This window comes from Ixodes scapularis, unplaced genomic scaffold (assembly GCF_016920785.2).
Source record: "Ixodes scapularis isolate PalLabHiFi unplaced genomic scaffold, ASM1692078v2 PGA_scaffold5__190_contigs__length_132052651, whole genome shotgun sequence".
In the NCBI taxonomy this organism is placed as follows: Eukaryota; Metazoa; Arthropoda; class Arachnida; order Ixodida; family Ixodidae; genus Ixodes; species Ixodes scapularis.
This window is the reverse complement of record NW_024609880.1, coordinates 125,137,398-125,158,808: the sequence shown is the minus strand read 5'-3', so window position 1 is coordinate 125,158,808 and position 21,411 is coordinate 125,137,398. Positions and strand designations below refer to the sequence as shown.

Below are 21,411 nucleotides of genomic sequence, written 5' to 3'. Positions count from 1 at the left end.
AAAAAAAGGGGGGGGGGGGGGGTGCGCAAAAATAAACTAGGCATCGCCGAACGCTCATTCTCCACCCAAAGGTAGCGCTAGAGGTTACCACCAGATGCCAAAGTTTCAGCCCGATCCGATACCTTATTCAAAAGTTATAAGTGATTTTCTGAAAAGTTCCATAGGAAAATGGAGCTCATGTTTGCCCGTTTTCGGTTTCTTGTGCCCATAGAGCCCCATGTATTCGAAAACTCCGTCGGCCGCCATTTTCCCATTGAACTTTTCATCTTGGCGTCGCATAACGTCGTAGTCGACGATGACGTCGTGGCGTCGTCGTAGCGTCACGTCGCCGTGTCGTGGTGTTTTGACGTTACCTCTGACATCAAAATCATAAGAAATACAATATAGCCCCTAAGGGACTATATTGCCCATATGACCTTGACCTGTGTCGTTGCACGATCGCACGCAGCGAAGGTGGCGCTGCAATCGAACTGGCTTGGTTTCACCTGATCTAGGGTGCCTCAATGACCTTCTGTTTAGAGTGATGCCACCCTTTGTAGTACCCGATGCCGACAGCACGCGCTCACGGGGAAAATACAAAGAAATCGACGAAAACAAAATGTCGCCATAGCACAGTCAGTGCCACAGACGCGTGCAAGGACACGCTCTTTCACGCGCATCTGAACAAAAAAATAAATGTAAAAGTGGGAACAAAATGGCCAGATGTCTCCACCCTAAGCAAAGCACACATGAAGGCACCCTAACCTGATCGCTTTCCACATTTTGAGGTGCAACTGAAAGCATGAGAAGAGCTCGTCCGACTCGTGCTTTCTACTACACTCTAGCTACGGTGTCGTCTAAGGGGCGGCCGCCGCTCTTGCCACCACAACTGAACACTGTACGGATGCTAACCAAGCTCTTCTTGAACACGTGTCGCCATCTGCATTTGATATTTGAAAAATGCAATTTATAGTAACTGAATGGGAAAAATTTGAGAATGAATGCTAAACACCTCGTGTAATCTCTCGATATGTCGTTCCTAGAAAATGTCATATAAAAATTTTTTTTTTTTTAATATCTCAATATTTTTGTTAGTTGACGTGATTCCGTTTTTTTTTTTTTTTTCTAGCGTAAGAACACAAGTTTAATCTTCACATTTTATTTTCAAATATACTTTCTCTGTACAGTGTATTGCTCACTTGTTTAGTTCATTATATCCAACAGACCGCATACGGAAATTATCGTCGGCATTAGGACGTTATGACTCGATAAAACAAATCTTAAATATCACAGACTGTGTCTAAGTAAGAATAAACGTAATATTGAAATATTAAAATGTAGTCACAAAGCAGTCCTTTAATTTGACATTAACTTTATGACTGTAGAGTACATAAAAGAAAGTTATAAACCGTCAAAAAAGAAACAAAACGGCCTGGCCCTAGACGAGCTGCATAGACAACAGGAAAACCCTTCCAAGTTGGTTGAATGTTGCGTTTATTACAGTCTTCAGAAGCCTGCAAAGGCGTAACAATTACGTGTTGCGTGGCGCTCTATTCAAAGTGGATTTTTTCCCGCAAGACTTCCCACCCACGTTGCGCTTTCTAGACATCCTTTTCGCAGCAGGTTTCTTGCTCGCCCTGACTTTCCTGTTCTTCGCTGGGGATGACCGACCAGTTGTTGACCTGCTGCGCCTAGGCCTTCGCCTATTGCTCTTCCCTGCAGTCTCCTTCCTTGCCCTGGACCTCCTAGTCGTGGTGCTGGCACCTCTGGTCCTCGAGCGCGATGACAGGCAGCCCCTGGTGCGCCTCGTCCTTCTTCGGTTTGCCGGAGTCGCGTAAGCCCTGTTCCTCTTGTGTCCCCGGGCTCGGGAAGGGGACGCCATGGGGCGTCCTCGCTTACCCCGCTGGTGGATGCGGTTTCCATGAGAAAGTATTCAGTCCTCCCGGCCTGGACTTTCTCTCTGTCGCACGGCTGGGCCTAGTTACAGCGGTCTCGCTTATCAAACCGGGGACAGTCGAAGTCTCTCTGCAAGAATACATGAGAACCACGACAGTCGGTCTCGAGAGATGCGAGATGACGTTTGAAACTAGTGGCAGGCTGATGTCCATTAAACTCACGTACAAAGAAAAATAAAAATGCAATTACGTTATCCAGAGCAACATAGAAAATCACTATCAGCTCCCTTCAAAAGTAATAATAGAAGAATTACTGTTGTAGACCTACATTTGTAGAAAAAAATGTCCTTTTTAAGTAGGAGTAGATCACATGATTGTCACCGCTCTACGTGATATAGGGGCCGTGTTCCAAAATTTAATCGATCTTACTCCAGGGTAGGTTTTCTGTACCTTGGCGTTCTAAAACCTGCTCGCGTCCAGCGTTTTTTTAATCTGCGTTGTAACGTGACATGACCCGCCGGATGAACTCGGATATATTTGTGCAAGATTTGGAACACAGCCAGGGAGTATTCGATGGCGGCCATGGCTGTGTGCGCGACTGCAAATCGCGTGTCGATGGCGAGCTTCCACAGTTCTTTTGCAACGTGCATTCAACACCAACACGAATGCCGGTCTTAGAGCAGCCTATAGGGAGTATTCACTGGTGGCTATATCTGTGTGCGTGAATTAAGAGCGCGTGCTGATGGCGAGCTTCCTTCCACAGTTCTTTTGCAACGAGCATTCCGCACCATCGAGAGTGCCGGTCTTAGCAGCCTATTAATGTGAGCTCGTTCTGAACATGCGCTCTAAACAGCACCCACAAATATGCCGTCCAGCGAATACTTCCTATAAGTGAGAATTCGGTGCGAGCATGCGCTGTGAACAGCGCACTTAAATATGGCGTCCAGTGAACACTTCCTATAGATCGTATTCGTTGGACGCCCGTTTCTTGTTCGTGGTTCAAGCAATCTATCTTCACGAATAGAACGCTCCGCTGTACGGAGATAAACATGGAGAGGAGCAGATGCGACGTTAGAGCGCCGAGCTCTCATTGGGAGGATCAGTGGGAGGTGCGAAGGCCTTTCTCTCTCCCTACTGTCTCGCTTCAATCAGAGAGAACAAGAGCGTCGTCTGCTCCTGGCGCAAGGCCTGGCGTTCGAACGCCGAACACCAGGAACCGGAAATTCGGAAGATCCTCCATTGACACCGAGAAAGTCGTCTGAATCGAACATACTAGACTCGGGCCTGCCTATGATGCCAAGGCCTAGGTGATCTTGGCATAGGACCTCGGTCTACTTACGGACTGGCTGCTGCTTGCTAGCGGGCCGGAACCTCGCGGGCAGGCGACGTCGGGCGCCGAATGGGAACGCGGACTTTCCCTGGATGTCGGCAAGGAGCGCCATCACTCTAAAAAAAGCCTGTGCGTCTACTTTCCCCCACAACACTCGGAGACCCAATCACCGCAACTTACGGAGGCAGCTCAGCGAATGACGATGCCGAAACATATGTTTAGACCAAGAAACGCAGCCTGAGTTATTACATTAAGCAATGCAAGCGTGACGTTTTGCATTGCTGAATGTCACAACTCAGACTGCGTTTTTTGGTCTAAACATATGTTTCCGCATCGTCATTCGTTGAGCTGCCTCCGTAAGTTGCGGTGATTGGCTCTCCGAGTGTTGTGCGGGAAAGTAGACGCACGGGCTTTTTTTTAGAGTGCAAGCGCATCGTAGGCTCTTCTTCGGGACTCTTGGCTGGTTCGTGAGCTTCCAGCGGGCCCGAACCTGCGTCCGACCCCATGGACTGCCCTCGTTCCGAATGCGAGACTGGGCCTGCGCGGTACACGCGATCTCGCGCTCTCCCTCGTGGCGCCTTCGTCCTCTTCGTCTCAGATTCACGGCGTCTCGCACAGCTTTGATCTGCGCAGCTTTGATGGGTGCTCAAGGTGCGCTCGCGCTAGCGCTCCCGTATATTTCGACACATTCGACTGAATTTACCACAGAAAGATATTGCGAATCGCCACTTAGTGATTTTTATGGAATTTTCAAAAATCAGGATACATTGGAATCCCCGGCTTTTGAAATCGAATTTCATCCACCGGACGTCGTAAAAGGTGTGAAAAGAAAACCAAAACACAAAAAAATAGAGAGCCAAAACTTTTTTTTTTTTTTTTTGCTATAGAACTTGTAAAAGAAGGACAGACTATTTTACACCTTCTTTCCTTCGAAAGGTCTTTGCCTTTTCACTGCGCTGCATGCGCGGTGCCACGGTAAGTCAGCCAAATCGACGTCGCCTATTGGATAAGGGCTATACCCTTGGCTATACCTCACCAGCACCGCGATCATAAACAATAAATAGCCGGCGAATGTTTCCTAAAAGTTTTGTTAAAGAATATTCCGATCCACATTTTGTTGAATAATTAGTGATGTGACGGAAATTGCCGAATTTTATAATGCTAAGAGCTATGCACGATCTATCGTGTGGTAAACAAAGCAAGAGAAAAGTAAGACTGCGCCTGCGTCCGTCGTGGTTCCTGCAGTGCTAAAAAGACATGACGTCGGTGGTGATCATCGCCGTAGTCGGCGTGGTGGAAGCGCATTGTTTCCTTGACTGAATTTTAGTCGTCTGTCGCGATGAAAACCCAGCACGTCCTTGAAGGGAAGATTCATCTACTCGTGCGGCGATGTTGTGGCGGCACCCTCAAGACAGCAGCGCTCGTGCCGTCATCTTTGTTTACTTCGACTACAGTGCACGGTGTTTTCTTAGCATTTGTCTCCTGGAACATTGCCAGGATTTCTTATTTTGAGCATTCCATCACTCTAAGAAAAACCGTGAGTCTGCTTTCCCGCACAACACTCGGAGAGCGAATCAGCGCAACTTACGGAGGCAGCTCAGCGAATGACGATGCCGAAACATCTGTTTAGACCAAAAAACGCAGTCTGAGTTGTGACATTAAGCAATGCAAAACGTCACGCTTGCATTGCTTAATGTCACAACTCAGTCTGCGTTTTTTGGTCAAAAAAGATGTTTCGGCATCGTCATTCGCTGAGCTGCATCCGAAAGTTGCGATGATTGGTTCTCCAAGTGTTGTGCGTGAAAGCAGACGCACATACTTTTTTTAGAGTGATGCGTGTGCTCAAGTTCAAGATATTACTGGTGCGTACTGTATTTAAAGGGGTGTATGAAGGATTCGAATTTTGACGCGTTATCATCACCCGAGAAAATTTATTAGCATTTCTGAACTCTCGCAACGTCTATGTGATCACGAAATCAATTTCTGCGTTACTATATCGCTGTTAAGATTACATCGCCTTTCGCAATCGTAAAAAACGCATGTGGCGAGATTTGTACTATTAGTACGTGTTTTAAAGTCGTGATCACCCAAGACGGCGTGCTGCATATTTTTCTTTTTACATCTACTCTGCCCTGCGAGCTTATCCTGACAAAATAAAATTTAATAAAGCTTAAGCCCATAAAAAAACTTTGTGCATTTTCTGCTACGCCAGACAGTGACAGCGCGTTTCCTTGTTCTTATTGATACCGCTGCAACAGCTGACGGCAGCGGAGAAGCGGCGGTTGTGCTGACGACCTGCTGCGCATCGTACCGGGGGTGGGACGAGTCCCGTGCTGTCGCTGTAGCGCAAAATATCTAATTGATTTGTTCTCAGCTGCGATGTGACCATGGCTATCGCAGTAATGAGAGGCGCCTATTAAAAAAATGTATGTCGGTGGCATCGGCGCCATCAGCACAGTAAAACCCTGTGGTCTAGGTTGTAGGCGTATCGAGCGCTCCGCATTCTTGGATAGTTCCACGTGCCGCCGCTTCATGACGAAAAAGTGGCGCTGTAGTCAGGATGCCAGTAAAGCCCCTTCCAGCGACCCTTCATGTTTGAAAAGTAGCGCAATGTGAGTCGATGCAAAAGGCGCGTGCAACGTGCAACCGTTGGGAAGATCATGGCGGCACAACGCAGCACTGAGCTAGATTTCAGACGCCATGTCCTTCCCAGAAGTGGCGCGCGGCACGTGTCTCGAGCGTTTACACTACAGTGAATGACGCCACTTTTCCCAGGATAGAGGGGTTTTAAATACAGTTGCCATAGCGTCCTGTATAGACGCTTTGCAGCAGCTGTGCATGGGCAACGCCATAACTGACCTTCAGTTTTTGTTTCCCCTTATTACGTTTACTTCACTTTATTATTACCATAGCAGGCCAGGTTATTGCCATCTTAGATTTTATTCAGTCTTTCTCCCCAGCATTGGCTTTTCTGGAGGCTCGTCCACACCAATTTCAGTGGCTCGGTATCTCGGTAAAACAAGAGAAGGTCAGCAATGGCGGCTGTATTCTGGCGCGTGTGTAAAGCGTCTATACTGCCGAAGCCTGCCAGATCGCCACGAGACGCGGCCGCCGAAAGCGAAAAGGTAGAGCGGCAAACAATGGATGAGAGAAGAGTGCGGCGAGACGCCAAAACACACTTCTCCCGAGCGATGGGATAGACCTATTGCTACTGGCGACTTGCGCGATTGAAAGCGTCGCTGTGGTCGGCCTTCCACGATTGGCCGAACGCTGACTATGGCGTCAGAAAAGGATTTATCTTCGACGGAAATAAGAGGAATGAAAGAACTTTAATTTTGACGGTGTTGGCAGTGTTGCTTTGAGAGCGCAATGATTTCAAGCTTTCACCATGCTATTTACAAACACCATCGAACTTGTTGTTTGCAAGATAATGACGTCACAAGGGGGAACCGTAGGAGGGCGCCACTAAAACATCTCGCCGCTAATATTACCCAAGCATCAAGGAGAATGCACTGTTCCACGCGCCACACGCGCTTGCCTTCCCCGTATAAGAGATTCGAAGTAAATAACCAAAATAAAGCATTGACGAACGCGCGTGCAAGATGCCATTTGTTTTAGGTATTAGCGGCGAGATGTTTCGGTGGCGCCCTCCTATGGTTCCCCCTTGTGACGTCATTACTTTGCGAACAACAAGTTCGATGGTGTTTGTAAATAGCATGGTGGAAGCCTGAAATCATTGCGCTCTCAAAGCAACACTGCCAACACCGTCGAATTCAAAGTTCTTTCATTCCTCTTATTTCCGTCGATGGTATACCCTTTCCGACGTCATAGTCAGCTTTTGGGCCAATCGTGGAAGGCCGACCACAGCGACGCTTTCGGTCGCGCACGTCGCCAATTCGCACTCGAAACATTACTACTGCTGAGGCCAGCACGTGCGGCGCGTGGAACACCAATCCCTGCATTCTCCTTGATGCTAGTGTAATATAGCAATCGGTCTATTACCAGTTCTGACGAATGGTACTTACCCGAAGTTAGAGCGGGAATTATGCGAAGCCTATGGAAGCACTAACTATCAAGGTCACAAAGAATGTCCGCTCGTGCTGCTCGCGTTCCTCGCGCTATCACTTCTTTTCTCATCGGGCTCGAAAACCATGTTTCAGGTCCTCGCCGCTCCAAAAGCTGTGCGCTGAACACCAGATTCCCCTAGAGTGCCTTCATACAGACGCGCGCTTTTGCTTGAGTGGTGACATCTCAGCCATTTTTCCGCCCAATCGTTTTTTGTATGCATTTTGAAGTGCGCGCAATCCGGTGTCACTGAGCTCGAGCGCGTAGCTTTGGCTAATGCATAGACGCCATTTCACCGCCCAAGTCACGCACCGAGTGCGCGAGAGCGTCACGCGCTGGCACATTCAGGGCAACAATGGATGTCTTCACCCTGAGACAGACAGACATGTAGGCACCCTAGATTCCCCTTATGATTCCCCTAGGTGCTAACATGTCTGTCTGTCTCAGGGTGAAGACATCCATTGTTGTCCGGAATGTGCCAGCGCGTGACGCTCTCGCGCACTGGGTGCGTGACTTGGGCGGTAAAATGGCGTCTATGCATTAGCCAAAGCTACGCGCTCGAGCTGAATGACACCGGATTGCGCGCACTTCAAAATGCATTAAAAAAAAACGATTAGGCGGAAAAATCCGGCTGAGATGTCACCACTCAAGCAAAAGCGCGCGTGTATAAAATGCACGCTAGATTCCCCGAGAAATGCTCTCTGCCACTGATCTCTATAAGGAGTATTCACTGGGCGCCATATTGGTGGGTTCTGTCTAGAGCGCATGCTCAGAACGAGCCCACATTAATAGGCTGCTAAGACCGGCAATTTTGAGGGTGCGGAATGCACGTTACAAAAAGAACTGTGGAAGCTCGCCATCAGCACGCGCTCAGCAGTCGCGCACACAGCTATGGCCGTCAGTGAATACCTCCTATAAATAAACGCGTCCGCTGGTGAGAGTGCCACAGGCAACCAACGACAGGCGAACAACGACGGGCGTGCAACGACGCGGCTTTATTATCTAAGCACCTCAACGATTGGGTGGAAGGTCGTCTGTGAGCGCACCCCGTGGACGGAGCTTGGGCGAGGTGGTAGCCTAGGGCAGGCCGAACACCTCGACTTCAGCGAGCTGGAGCACGTTCTTGAGGGGCTCCATGCAGTCGGTGCAGTTCTGGGTGATCTGGATGGACACGTAGCGGCCCCGCACGGGGCACGGCTTGCATTCGAGGAAGAGCAGCGCCTCCTCCTCGATCCCGCCCTTCTCGTGGTAGTGGCAGCGCGTGTTGCCCTTGAAGTGCACGTCGTTGAACTCGGACGTGATGGGCACGGGCCCCACGCGCACGTCGAAGTCGTGCAGCCGGTCGCCTGCGGGGGAGGGGGACCTGCTGTCAGTCGTCGCCATTCCCGCTGCCGTACGCGAGGACACTGCGGACAGTACTCCGTACTCGGGCGCCTTTGTTGGGTGACAGCCCTATTCGTGCCGTCCTCCCCTCCCTTTGTCCGCGTAATTTCCTTTTCACCTCGGACGCCAAGGAAAAACGAGCACAGCCCTCCCAGAAATTGAACTTTTTGGCTTGGGAAGAGTCAGTAATCTTAAATAAAGGTTCGGGAGAATTGCCTACCTCAAAGTGCAGCGAAAGCCCAGCGAGAGCTCCTCCATGAATCTACGAAGCTACTCGACTGCAGAACGAAATTATCCCGGAAAAAACTCGAAAGCGCGAAATTAACTAAGCAGAATAAACAAAGACACCCAATACAAGGCCCGTAGACTTTTTCTACCCATTACGCTTTCTTTTCGGAGGCGCGAGATTCCACTTCGTGTTTGCCTGTTTGTGACTCCCGCGCCGATTTCGCCTTTCTCAATCTCCTCAAAATTCTACGCTAACTTTATGCTGGCGTGAAATGTTGAGGCGTTTCTGATCGCAGACATATGATTATTCGATCTGCGGCATTGAAGATTTGTATATGTTGTCGCCTAATATTTGAAAAAAAAAAATGAAATTCATAAGTAAAGTTTAGAGCGTGCATATAAAATGAATTGCGAGCATACTAATTGCGCTCTCTTCTGTCTCTTCTATCTTAGTATGGTATAATTTAACGTTTATTTGCTTACTACGAAGAGAAAGGGGGAAAGCACGTTTTAAAAAGTACACCCACGTTGCGTGGGCACCCAAAACCGCAGTTAAGTCACCCTGAGCTGCAGTTTCGTTTCATCACCGTTACCCATGCACTGTAGGTGACTCTCGGACAGCTCTTTTCGAAGGAGTGAAAACATGCACAGTCCTAGACCTAAGGTGACTGTGTTAAGTGTAACTCCAGTTAAGTGTTACAAGGATATCAGATTCGCATATTTCCTTACACACTTGTGCTAGTAGAGCCTATAACCACTTTCTGTACTAGTGTGTTGAACACTGTAACTAGTCAGGTGATTGTATATGACTGACATGCAAAGCACTAAAACCAGGAACCGATAGATTATAGATTCCTAGAGCCACTCACGAGCTACGTTTCAACCGTTGCCCGCACTAAAAATAGCCTACAGATTCTTGGGAAACTGGGCTGATCCCTTCGTCAGTCTAGGATACTTTATCGGATTCAAACCTTGGGCGGATTCGTCGAGTGGGCTTCCCAATCGCGTGCTCGCGCTGCAGAGAGGCGACATTCGCAGTGCGCACGTTGTCACTAGTAATAGACGATGAGGTAAAAAAAAGGAATGGACTTAAGATTTTATGGGGAAGAACTTTTGCCAGAAACGAAAACGAACATAAATCGAGAAGGCAGCAGCAACTGTTGACGGCGGCAGCAGCAGGCGACGGTACGTCGGCGTGACAGCAAGCGTGAACGAAAGAGAATCAGTGAATGAATCGGCAATACGGCGCTCGGCTCTTTATCTACTGGGTGTATCGAGGAGCGGCCAGGCTCTTTAAATCGACCGCAAAATTTAGTTTCTTAGCCTATCGCGTTCCGATTTTGTACAGCGTTGGCCACAGGTAGTGCATTTTTTTCTATAAAATTTGCAAAGAGCGAGCTTACCTGTGGAAAAAGTAAAAAAAAGAAAAAGGCTTAGCTTCTATGGAAACACAGCGAAGCCATCAGTCTTCAAACCATAGGGCGCCGTATGGTTTGAAGACCGGTGGCTTCGCTGCGTTCCCATAGAAGTTAAGAATTTTTCTTTTTTTACTTTTTCCACAGGTAAGCTCGCTCTTTGTGCGAATTTTATAGAAAAAAGTGAAAGCCGTTTACAACTCCCTGTAACGCCGAATTGGAGCGCAGCTCTTGAGGAGGAGTAGGGAAGGGTACTGAGGGGGGGTCACGTCACCTGCGGGTAGTCACGCGACCTCGGGGGGGGGGGGGGGGGGGGTCACGTGATCTCGGGGGGATGGGGGGGGGGACACGTGATCTCGGGGGGGGGGGGGGGGTCACCTGACCTCGGGGAGGGGGGTCACGTGATCTCGAGGGGGTCACGTGAACTCGGGGGGGGGGGGTCACGTGACCCCCCCCCCCCGGTTACGCCGACGCCGACGCCGACGCCGCTCAGGCTGGAAACGGGCCCCTAAGAGCTGCGCTCTAAAAAATATGCACCACCTGTGGCCAACGCTGTACGATATCGGAACGCGATAGGCTAAGAAACTAAATTTTGCAGTCAATTTAAAGAGCCTGGCCGTTCCTTGATACACCCATTACTATGCTAGTCATCTCGAATATTCGACCTAGAATGTTCGGGAAAGAGCTAGGGCGAGAATAACTAGGCACGGTCATCTGGCCTCCTCCTCTTTTACACTCGGGGCAAGAGTATAGACGAATCTCCTACAGGAGCAGAGAAGCGCATCTTCTCGATCATGCACAGTGCGATATTTAACTACTAATCTCCGAGTTCCCGCTCTGTTAATCCACAGTTTCAAGTACTGTTTTTACGTACGAGTTCGTAAAATCAAATTTGCGTGTCAACTTTTTTTTTTTTTTTAATTCCACTCTATACTCGGCGACAACTTTCCTTGGGAATGCAGTGGAAGTTGAGAGCCCGCGCACACAGCCTTATCCAGCGCTCAAAATAGAGTAGGGAACGCGTGCCTGTACCCTCCACTGCATTGCCAAGAAAAGTTGTCGCCGAGTATAGTCTTTTTTTTTTTTTTTAACTTTACTGACATTTCCGAAGTTACCAGACCGAAAACTTGGGCGGATTCGCCTAGAGTTCCTGTATAGGCTCCCTACGGGAGCCAGAGTCGCGCGTTCATCTCTGTAGCGCCGTCTTTCCTGCACGGCATGTTGATCCCGCTCGTCACGTGACTGAATTCGGCGACTAGCGGCGCCGCGCGTTCGAGGCGCGCGGTGCGCTCAAAAGCAGGGGAACGCACGCCGGGGCGCGTGCAACATCTACTTTCCTGCACGGCACTTGATCCGGCTCCTCACGTGATCGCGCAACTCTGGCTCCCGTAGGGAGCCTATACAGGAACTCTAGATTCGTCCAGCTGCCTTCCCCCATCCCGTGCTCGCTCTGCAGAGAAGCGACAATTTCGAAATGCTTTTTATTTCTTTTTTTTTTTGGAGGGGGGGGGGGGGGGGGGCGTATGCGGCCTCGGCGGCAGATAAAACGGTCTCCGAGTTCCGGTTCAGTAATTCAGTTTCAAGCACTGAGTTTACGTATGAGTTCGTGAAATCAAATTTGAGTGTCAACGTTTTTTTTTGTTTTTGTTTTTGTTTTTTTTATTTGCGGGTCTTTTTTCATTTTTGCTTAATTCCATTGATATTTGAAAAATCGCCAGACCCAAACCTCTAGGTATATATATAGATGGATAGATAGATATATAATTTATTTGAGTGCCTACCAACAGCAGTGTAGCCTGGGCATCAGAGCACTGTCATGGGGAGTAATCAAACGAGCAAGTCACAGAAAAATGTCCACTTGAACGAGCAAAGTATGGTGCGTCTGTTGTAGACCTGTCATGGGGCTCGCACATGAGGAGAAAAGGTGTCACGGTACCTGGAAGTTCGCCCCGATGGTACACCAAAGTTAAGCGCCGTCAACAACTCTGCGCAGTCAACATAGCCGCGTACAACCCGGCGCATGAAATACATATCTCTTTCAATCAGTGTTGCCAATTTAGCGGTTTTCCCGCTAAACTTAGCGGCTTTTTGGTTCTGTTTAGCGGGATAAATTATTGTTTTGCGGGCGGCGGGATTTTTAGCCGGTTTTATGTAATCTTGGCGGTTTTTACCGATATAGAAGTTTTATATAGATTTACTGTCGACTACGCACCTTTCATATCCATAATAATATCGATAATAAGCCAGCCACAGTCGTCTTCGCTGACTCTCAGGAGTAACGCCTGTGACGTCATCAAAACATTAAGACGTCAAATATCGGAACATGCCTCCCCGTTTTGTGCGCGCACGTTTGAACAGCATGAATGTTCCAATTTTCCTTTGACGTTTTTGTCACTGTTTCGTGAAATGGGCGCGGCGCGGTGAAGTACGCTAAAAAATTTAGAAAAGACTGGCTACAAGACCCCAAACTTAAAGACTGGCTATTGGAGGTTCCTGGTGATAGCAGACGAGCCAGGTGCCGCTACTTCAAAACGGAACTATCTGCGAAGAATGTGGATTTGGTCATGCACGCTGCAACGAAGAAGCATGTTTCGGCCGCTGCACCTTTCTCCTCTGGTAGCAGACGACTCTACGAGTTGAACGGGTCTGACTAGTCACGCACTGCTGAAGGGTCCTTTGCCATGTTCGTATGCGCTCACTCTTCGGATCACCTGGGTGAACTGTGGCGTGGCATGACAGATTTCTAGTCAAAACATAAGGAAAGCTTTTTTTCAGAAGGCATTGATATGATCTATACTGTTATTATACCTTTGTCAAGAATTAAAGCAAAACAAAATGTTTAAAAAGTCGTTTTGCGCTGTGTTTTGGAATTAGCGGGGTTTTAGCGGTTTTCGGGATTCCGACTGCGGTTTTTCGATTTTTGAGTTGGCAACACTACTTTCAATCATTTGATCGTGCAGCGACAACTGATCGAGATTCACCAGTACAATAATGTAGCCGTAAAAGCGACGGCGGCCAATGTGGCCATCGTACAAAATTCGTACAAATTTCCGTTGAACATTTTATATTAAATTACTGTGTGACACCGCGACAGAGTTCCATACCACCGACGAGAATTCAAGGCGCGACCTTACAAGTGCACAATACAGGCTTAAAATAGATTCGGAATTACGAAACTTTCTCGTAAGCCGCGAAATGACGCCCGGGTTTCGGAGTCGCTCGTTAACAATGCCCGAAACATGTAGACGAACATCTATTCCAGGATCTACAAAAGTGCCAAGATAACGCACATAAATTACTCCCCTTAATTGTTTAAAAAAAAAGATAATAGTCGAAAACTATGCTTTTCTTCTTCCTAGTAAGCGACATTACCAACGTCTTTTTTTTAGGTTCACTTACAGCCTATTAATCAAACACCATTGCTCAACAGAGCGGATATAATTTTGTACCAATAAACAACTATTCTCATTGTTTAAATTCCGGAACAGTTTTAAGTCATCGGCAAACATTGGCATTTTTGAGTTCCTAATACATGACGGTAAATTGTTTACAAACACCAAAAACAAATGCGGTCCCAGGTTAGAAGTTAGAACTTTGTGGTACGCCAGATGGAGATGGAAATGACTCGGACACACAGTTTGAAAATCTAACCAGATTTTTTGGGATTATCGAGATAGCTCTTAAACCATGCGCAGTACAATGGATATAATTCATATTCTTTCGGTTTTAGTTTCCGAAGAGAGCACATCGCTTCATCCTCTGTCACACTTTGGTATGCAAAATAGGAAGAAAAACCTTCGAATGACAATAGGAAGGGTACTATGAGGTTAAAAAATAAGCTTGAGCTAAAGTGCTCAGCGAATGTCAGACACACTCCCTGTGGTTCGATACAGATCCTATCATCATGTTTCAAAAAAGCAGCGCTGACATTATATTTGGTTTGTGGCCGTGCATAACGCCAAAAGCAATTTGGTTCTTTTCTAAAGTTCTCCTCCACGTGGACATGATAGTATCAAGTTCTAAAGTTCTCCTCCACGTGGACATCGCTGGTATCAAGCCTTTTTACTATCATTTTGCAAACTGGAAATATTTGATACCAGGGCTGACTTGTTAATTTTTTACACAGCCTTTGGTACCGCTGCTTTTTAAACATCTAATGTAACAAGTCAGATGAAAGCCAACTAAGAAATTTCAACTTCCTTGAACGCTGTTTGGGTACAAATTTTTCCATAGCGCGCTGGACAGTTGACGTTAACAATTCTACACAAGACTCAATGTTGCTAAGAGAAAAAAAGCGAGACCAATCGCAGTCGTGATGACGATTGCACAGGACCAAATAGTTGCCATGGGCTCACGTAGACTTTGGCATGGCTTGCTCACGTAGTGGATGAAAAGACAAAAGAAAGATAAACTAAATGGTGGATTAAAATTGTCAATTGGAACAAGCGCGTCACGTACCTAATTAACTTCGAAAACGGTCACGTTTGATATGATTAAATCTGAAATGTTTCCAGAACATTTCTTAATTTTATTCTGTTGAAAAAGTCTTAAAATTAATAAAATGCGTCGGGAAGTGTGCATTCTCTCCCTTGGGTGGATTCGTCGAGCGGGCTTGCCCAATCGCGTGCTCGCGCAGCAAAACAAGCGCTAATCTTCGCACCTCCACCACATGAGGCGTCAGTGCTCGGCGGCATCAAAAAATAATCGTCCTATCTTTAAACACGCAAAAAGAACAATACCATTGTAAGAGATCTGTGTAGATAAGCGTGATTGATAAGTTGATTGGATACACAGTATCATAAGACGCTTATATTGGTGAAGAACGCTTTCAGAACGATGAATCTCCGTAGCGATCTTGGCGCGACTGGTTCAAAACGACCTTTTCGAAGCTTCGAAAATTCAAATAGACTGAATTGACGATTTCCATGGCAACTGAGACCGCACAGCCAATCGCCTTGCGAGCTTTCGGTCGTCTGTGTGGTCGTATCAGTTTGCTTCCGGCTAGCAGGCAGAGAAGGCAATGGCGCTATTTTCCCATTTGCTTTAGTTTCGTCAAGCGGGCTTCCCCCAACGCGCGCGTGCGCTGCTGAGAAGCGACATTCGCAGAGCGCATATTTTTGTCGCGCGGTATTCGGCGGCCTCGTCGGCGGCCAAGACTGGTCTCCGAGTTGCGTGTCCATAACCTTTTAAATTCGGTTTGCCTCGACCTAAAGCGATAGCTGCTCTGGGCACTTCCTCCAGCTCGAAATGATGTAGGGCGTCCGTCCTCAACATCGGCCAACGCTCGAAAGAAGAAAATTCTCCAAAACCATTCTTCTCTTTCCCGGATTCAATCCGGAGTCGGTTGTTTGTGAAGCGAGACTCCTATGCGCAGCGCCACTCCAGCTTTAGAAAAGGTACTGCTGCTGACGCCAGCACGTGCGGCGCGTGGAACACCGATCCCTGCATTCTCCTTGATGCTTGGGTAATATAGCAATAGGTCTATTGAAGCAGACAGCAACCAGCCTAGTTTTGCGGTGCTCCTGTGCATTCCTATGGGAATACGCGCATGCATTTTGACTCCTCGACAAAAAATAACCTGTATAACTTTTGTTATTTGGATCGTACTGAGTTGCATGTACCTTCATTAACATTGTAAAAGTAATTGCTTTATTTAGCGCATTTTTCTTCAACAGCGAACGATGTTTAACGTCGCTATATTTCAGGGCGAAACCTCTGTTCCGCAGCAGGTGTGTAAAAACGAGCGACGATTCTAAGCAAAATAACAATCAAAAGGAATATAGAGTGTGTTCAAGGTTTGCCAGCATTCCAGTGACGCCCGTATATTGCTAATGTGCTAGTCCTGTCACTATATGAAAATGACCCCGTCTTGCATCTTTGCGAGCGGTCAACGTTCAAAATGTAAAGAATAATGTACGTGGGCAATAAAATCTGTGTCTTTTTTATTATTTTTTGTGCCGGCCAGTTTTTTTTCAGGTACTTGTTCTCAAAGATTTTGAGCGTGCGTGTTATGTTTTGAACGTGGAACAAGTATCTTCGCATAGAGCAGACTTAATAAAGCAGTACTTACGTATTAAAAATGGGACTATATTACGTGGTCTTTCATTTATTTCGTTCGTACATGCAGCGGTAGTTACTGATACAGTGTTACTAGCTGAGTAGTTCTTACCGTCTCTCTCGGTTTTCTAGATGCCCTTTGTTCGTTTGGCACGTATATCCCCCATGCTGAAAAGCGCCGACGTTGTGTTCGCACTAACAGTTTCCTACAGTGCACATTAATACACGTAGGAAGCCGTTTCAGCCCAGTGTTTAATACAATTAATTGGAAAGAAAAACGCCGTAACCGACCAATTATTTCGTCTGCCTGACTGAGCAATGTTCCAAGCTACCTACGTACGTACGTACAAAATATTCGTGGTATTTGCCTTTATAATCGAGCGCAAGAAGAAAGTGCGCTCACTTTTTCCCATAGAAATGCATTACCGGAAGTCAATTTTCGACTGCTTGCTGTCTGCTTCAACTTGCCACAGCGCACTAGCACCATTTCAACTTCTAGCGTACCTTATAAGAACTCTATGCTCTAAGCATCGCCCTCAAATATGGCGTCCAGTGAATGCATCTATACAGAGTGTAGGATAGCCTCGATTCAAGAGAGGGGGCAACCCGAACCAGCGAGAGCTCTTGCAAGCTAATGGCGACCGCCGCAGATCGACTGAGTAGGTGAATGCGGGAGTTGAAGCGCGGCGAAGATAATAGCGGTAGGAGAAGCGAAGTAAGGAGAGGAGACGCAAACCACCTGACCCCGATGGACACTGCCATCGTTGCTCGTACAAAAAACGCGGAGGCGTGTTTCTCCGAGGAGAAACTGGCTGCAGACGGGAGCATAAACGAGGAAACACACTTCCAGCATAATTTTTGTGCATGATGTACGAGCCAAATTTAGGCATAGAACATAGCCTCCTATATACCAACAAAGCCTGGCAGATCTCCACGACAAGCGGCCGCCGAAATGAAAAAAAGGTGGAGATGCAGACAACGGATGAGAGGAGAGCCACGTGACTGGCGCCCCGCTGCGGCAATACGCCGAAACACACTTCTCCCGAGCGAACAAGTGTGTTTCGGGTCCTCGCCGCTGCAAAGCTGTGCGCTGACGTTCAGGCTCCCCGAGAAATGGCTTTTTGAAGCTCTGCGCTACCAGATCTTCGCGTTCCAAATCTGCGACCGGGCACTCTATGGCTCCGTCGTCGAACCGCCAGGCTTTGTGAGTATATTGGAGGGTATGCATAAAATGAAGGGGGGGGGGGGGGGGGGGATCAAAAGGCCGCAGCCCGACGCAAGTGCTTCGGTCGCGCGTGTGAGGAGAGCGCGTGAGGCGAGAGGCGTACCCCACTCCTTGCGGTTCCTGATGCGGACGCCGGTGACGGTGATGTCTTGCGCCAGGTCGACCATCCACCAGGGGCACAGCTCGTTCCAGTACGAGTCGGCCGTGTGGGCGAAGTAGGGCGGCTTCAGGCCGTCCGTGTTGTGCGACCCGTCCACCGCCTTCTCCGGCGTGTAGTGGATGCCGTACAGCTCGTAGGTGGAGCTCTGCTGCGCCTTCTTCTTCAGCGCGTAGTTGACGCCGGCGCCTGAATCTGCGTCGGGGACGGCACAGAGTCGGCAAGGCGAACGCAACGATCTCTGCTCTGAACGAAGCGATCTGGCTAGGGTTAAACCGACCTCAACGGGTTAAAGGGTAACTGCAAAGAAAAAAAAAGTGTAGTTTTAAACAGCCTAATTGGAACAAGCATGTCACAGAACAATTTTTCCGCCAAAAACAAAAATGTTTACAGCAATATTTATTGCGCAAGACTGATTTTAGTTTTCGGCTATTTCGTCCGTCTTAAATCGCGCTCCACAAAGTCGGTATTATACGTCACAGAGTGGCTGCTGTACGTCACGGAGTGACGTATAACCGCCACTCCGCGCGCGTCGAAAGAGCGGGAGTCTCAAATGTGGAGAGGTTGTGACCCCGACTAAATTACGTCCTGTGGCGTAAATATTGCTAAAAGATTTGTTTTTTCGCGGAAGATTTGTTTTGTGACATGCTTGTCCTAATTAAGCTGTTTAAAAAAAAACTTTTTTTCTTTGCAGTTACCCTTTAAGACGGAACCGAACGGATCTCGTCAGAGCTGGCGAGCGCACATCACTCGCTTTCGCTCGGGACACACTCTCGCAGCTTAAGCCTGGATCGATCCTCGCGATCACGCGGTCCTCCGCTATTCCTGGTGCACGTATTGTTAGAAGGAAGCAAGTGACGTCTTCACCCCGCTTCTGCCCGTGTTCAAATGATTAAGCGCCACCGCAAAGGTCTGCTGGCCTTCTGGCCAAGCGCAACATCAGCTTTTCCCCAAACCTTGGACCCTTTTTAAAGCAGCCGGCTGAATGACCTCGCTTCCTTCCGAAAAGAAGTGCGGCGGAAAAAGTGGACGCAGCAACCAGGATGGTCGCTGCGTCCTTACCGCGCTGAGGTGGACCGTCCAGAAGCGGATGGCAGCCCACGAGACCACTCCCCGTCGTTCTCACTCACCGTTATACAGGGTGTCCCTGTACTTGTTCTGGAACAGAGAACACAAAATCACTGCACGCTCCTTCGCTGCACGGCCGCGCCTATATAGGCAAACCCGCGAGCCGCTAAATGCGGCGCAACACCTCAAGTCGAGCCTCGCTAACTCCTCCGTGAAAGCCAACCAGAGTTCCGAAATTTCCACGTAGACTCGCACCGCGAGCTTTTCCCAAAATGCCGCGTCCTCAAGCCTCTCAAGCTGCACAAAACCGCCGGAAAGCCGCTTGGCCAAAGCATGTTGCCGAGGTCCGTGCCGATTCCGTTCCGGGCTGTGCAAACCTACCACGCCTGAACGGTGAACGCAGGGGCCGGAAGGCCGAGGCACCGACGGCTCTTGGTCGGTGACGTTACGTCGCATTCAATCCACCGTAGAGGACGAAGCGGTAGACATGCATTGCAAGATGCTTTACCTAACTCCTATGAATTGCATGCCCGGTGCGCGATGCCCACGAGGCGCGCTTTGTGCGTGCGGCATTCCTTACTCGCCGAGAGACCACGGAGAGCGCGTTTGCTCCGTGCCCCGCCGCGGGAAGAACACCCGGGAGAGGGTGTCGCACCACGTACCGCGGCATAGTAGATGAACCCTTTAGCCACGAGCGGCTTGCCGTGCGGGAACGGGGTGAGCAGGTCGCACGACGGCTTCTTGGTGTTGGACATCCTGCGCACGAAACGCGGGCAGTCTCTGCAGACGTTCACGCCGTTCACTCGCCAATCGGAGATCCGGTCTTTTAATGCGCACTTTAGCTGACTCAGATTTCGTGCTCATCTCAAGCGCGGTATGAGTGTCACAAGTGGAGAGGGAAGGATTGCCACAAAATTACGTCAGTTTGCCAAGCTTCTATCGCTTAATATTTATCATTTATTTTCCACCACGCACACGTACATGCAGGAAGGAGAACAAAAGCTGCACAAGTGAGCCTTGACGAGTCATCGGCCCCCTCCCCAAAATTACTAATAGCGGCGCATCACAAAATAAAATATAAAAAAAAAACAATTATAGGGAGTAAAAAGTAGGTAATCAGTTTAATAATTCAAAGCCGACTTTGACAGAAAGAAAAGAGCTCTGCCATGGCCCTAGTGCGCCCCCCTGGCCGTACCTGATGCAGGCGCACGGGGGATTCCTCTCGCAGCGGTTCAGGCACTCGAAGACGCGTCCTCGGTCGGGCAGCCGGCCCACCTTCTTGTCGTTGCGGAAGGTGCCCGCCGTGGTCAGGTATCCGTCGCCCAGTACCAAGTGAGCCTGCACGCCCACAATACGCCCTGCTTGTCTTAAGGGCGCCATAGGCCGCGCTAGAGCCACTAAATAAGCTACGCTTCAAAGTAAAGACACTTGAGCCATCTTTGTGCTTAAAATCATGGTTGCCAGTTATATCAAGCTTTATTTGAAATCGCAAAAAAAAAAAAAACGCTTTTCCGTTCTCCAGAAGAAACGTTAAAACAGTTCGCGACAAAGCAATACAATATCATATCACCTGAGCATCCTAACTGAGGAAGTCACATTTTTTAATTGTGCCGATTGACTCTTCCGTCTGCTTTGCACTAAGCACCAAGATGGCAACGCCCACTAGCCGATTGGGCCACGGAGCGCCGATACCAACGTTACTAGAACCACTGTTGGGAACTAGAGACTGCTCTGAAAAAGTGGCCCCAATCTGTCCACCAGAACCGAGCTAATGGCGAACACAACGCCGCCATTTCTCCCGCAGCGGCCACTCGAGGAACTGCACGTTACTTCCATTTTGACTTTAATCCGCCATTTTGGCGTCGAAATAGATACAGCGGGGTGCCACCCCCGTCTCCCCAGGGGACGCGCCGCGAATTTCTACCGAAGTTAAAATCAGTGTTGTACGGAACGGCGTTCCAAGGAACGGCGTTCCTGGAACGCGTTCCTTTTAGGAGGAACGAAGGAACGCCGCCCTTCCATTTTGCATCGCTGGAACTGGAACGGGAACGCGTTACATTTTTACGGGAACGGAAAAAGGAACGGCGTTCCTTTTTTTCGCCCAGTGGGGTAGATTTTATTTATGACAGGGAAATTTTTACGATACAAAAGCAATATCTTTACGAAGTGCAGGATCTCGTTAACTCTTTGGCTGCTATTCTTACGGATAATTTTGTGTGGTTCTCGCTTGCTAATAATTTTGGATCCAGGAGAGCTGGTGGACATTGACTCTTTTTTGAGTGCCCGAAACTGCGGCACAAAAAGCAAAGCTTTAAGTCGTAGGAAAAAACAAAGGGGGTCATTTCAAACTCGGCTACTTTTTTTGGTTTCGCGAACCCTCATACACCAACACCCAGAAATCTAAGGCCCCCCAACTACAACCATTTCTGAACTTTCCTAACGAGAACTACAGTTACAACAAAATCACTGGTTGCCAGACATGTAATGCACCCTGTATCCCGAACATTGGTCACTTAAAAAAATACACAAAAAAATAACCTTTATTTCTTCTCTTGTCCCCCACCTTCAAACTGAACAACAAATCCAACCTTCACAAAGAAGTATTTGTA

General features: G+C 48.4%; 1 protein-coding gene and 1 pseudogene across 1 annotated transcript; one reads left to right on the top strand and one right to left on the bottom strand.

Annotated features, from left to right (window-relative positions):
• Positions 1 to 1,464: 1,464 nt before the first annotated feature.
• Positions 1,465 to 3,675, top strand: LOC115332706 (annotated as a pseudogene).
• A 4,570-nt stretch (positions 3,676 to 8,245) lies between these two features.
• On the bottom strand, positions 8,246 to 20,134 carry LOC8023859. The gene is made up of 5 exons (XM_040499256.2): positions 19,998 to 20,134; positions 19,465 to 19,558; positions 18,865 to 18,892; positions 17,681 to 17,929; positions 8,246 to 8,615 (listed from the first exon to the last, which is right to left on the bottom strand). The coding sequence occupies exons 2-5, from the start codon at positions 19,555 to 19,557 to the stop codon at positions 8,347 to 8,349; spliced, it is 639 nt and encodes a 212-aa protein (XP_040355190.2). The 5' UTR covers position 19,558; positions 19,998 to 20,134; the 3' UTR covers positions 8,246 to 8,346.
• Between the last annotated feature and the right edge of the window lie 1,277 nt (positions 20,135 to 21,411).

Excerpts from the sequence above, each read along its gene's own strand:
- LOC8023859 (XM_040499256.2), bottom strand. The coding sequence starts at position 19,557 with ATGTCCAACACCAAGAAGCCGTCGTGCGACCTGCTCACCCCGTTCCCG. Across the intron at positions 18,893-19,464 it reads GGTTCATCTACTATGCCGCG|AACAAGTACAGGGACACCCT; the intron begins GTACGTGGTGCG and ends TCTCTGTTCCAG. Across the intron at positions 17,930-18,864 it reads CAGGGACACCCTGTATAACG|ATTCAGGCGCCGGCGTCAAC; the intron begins GTGAGTGAGAAC and ends TCCCCGACGCAG.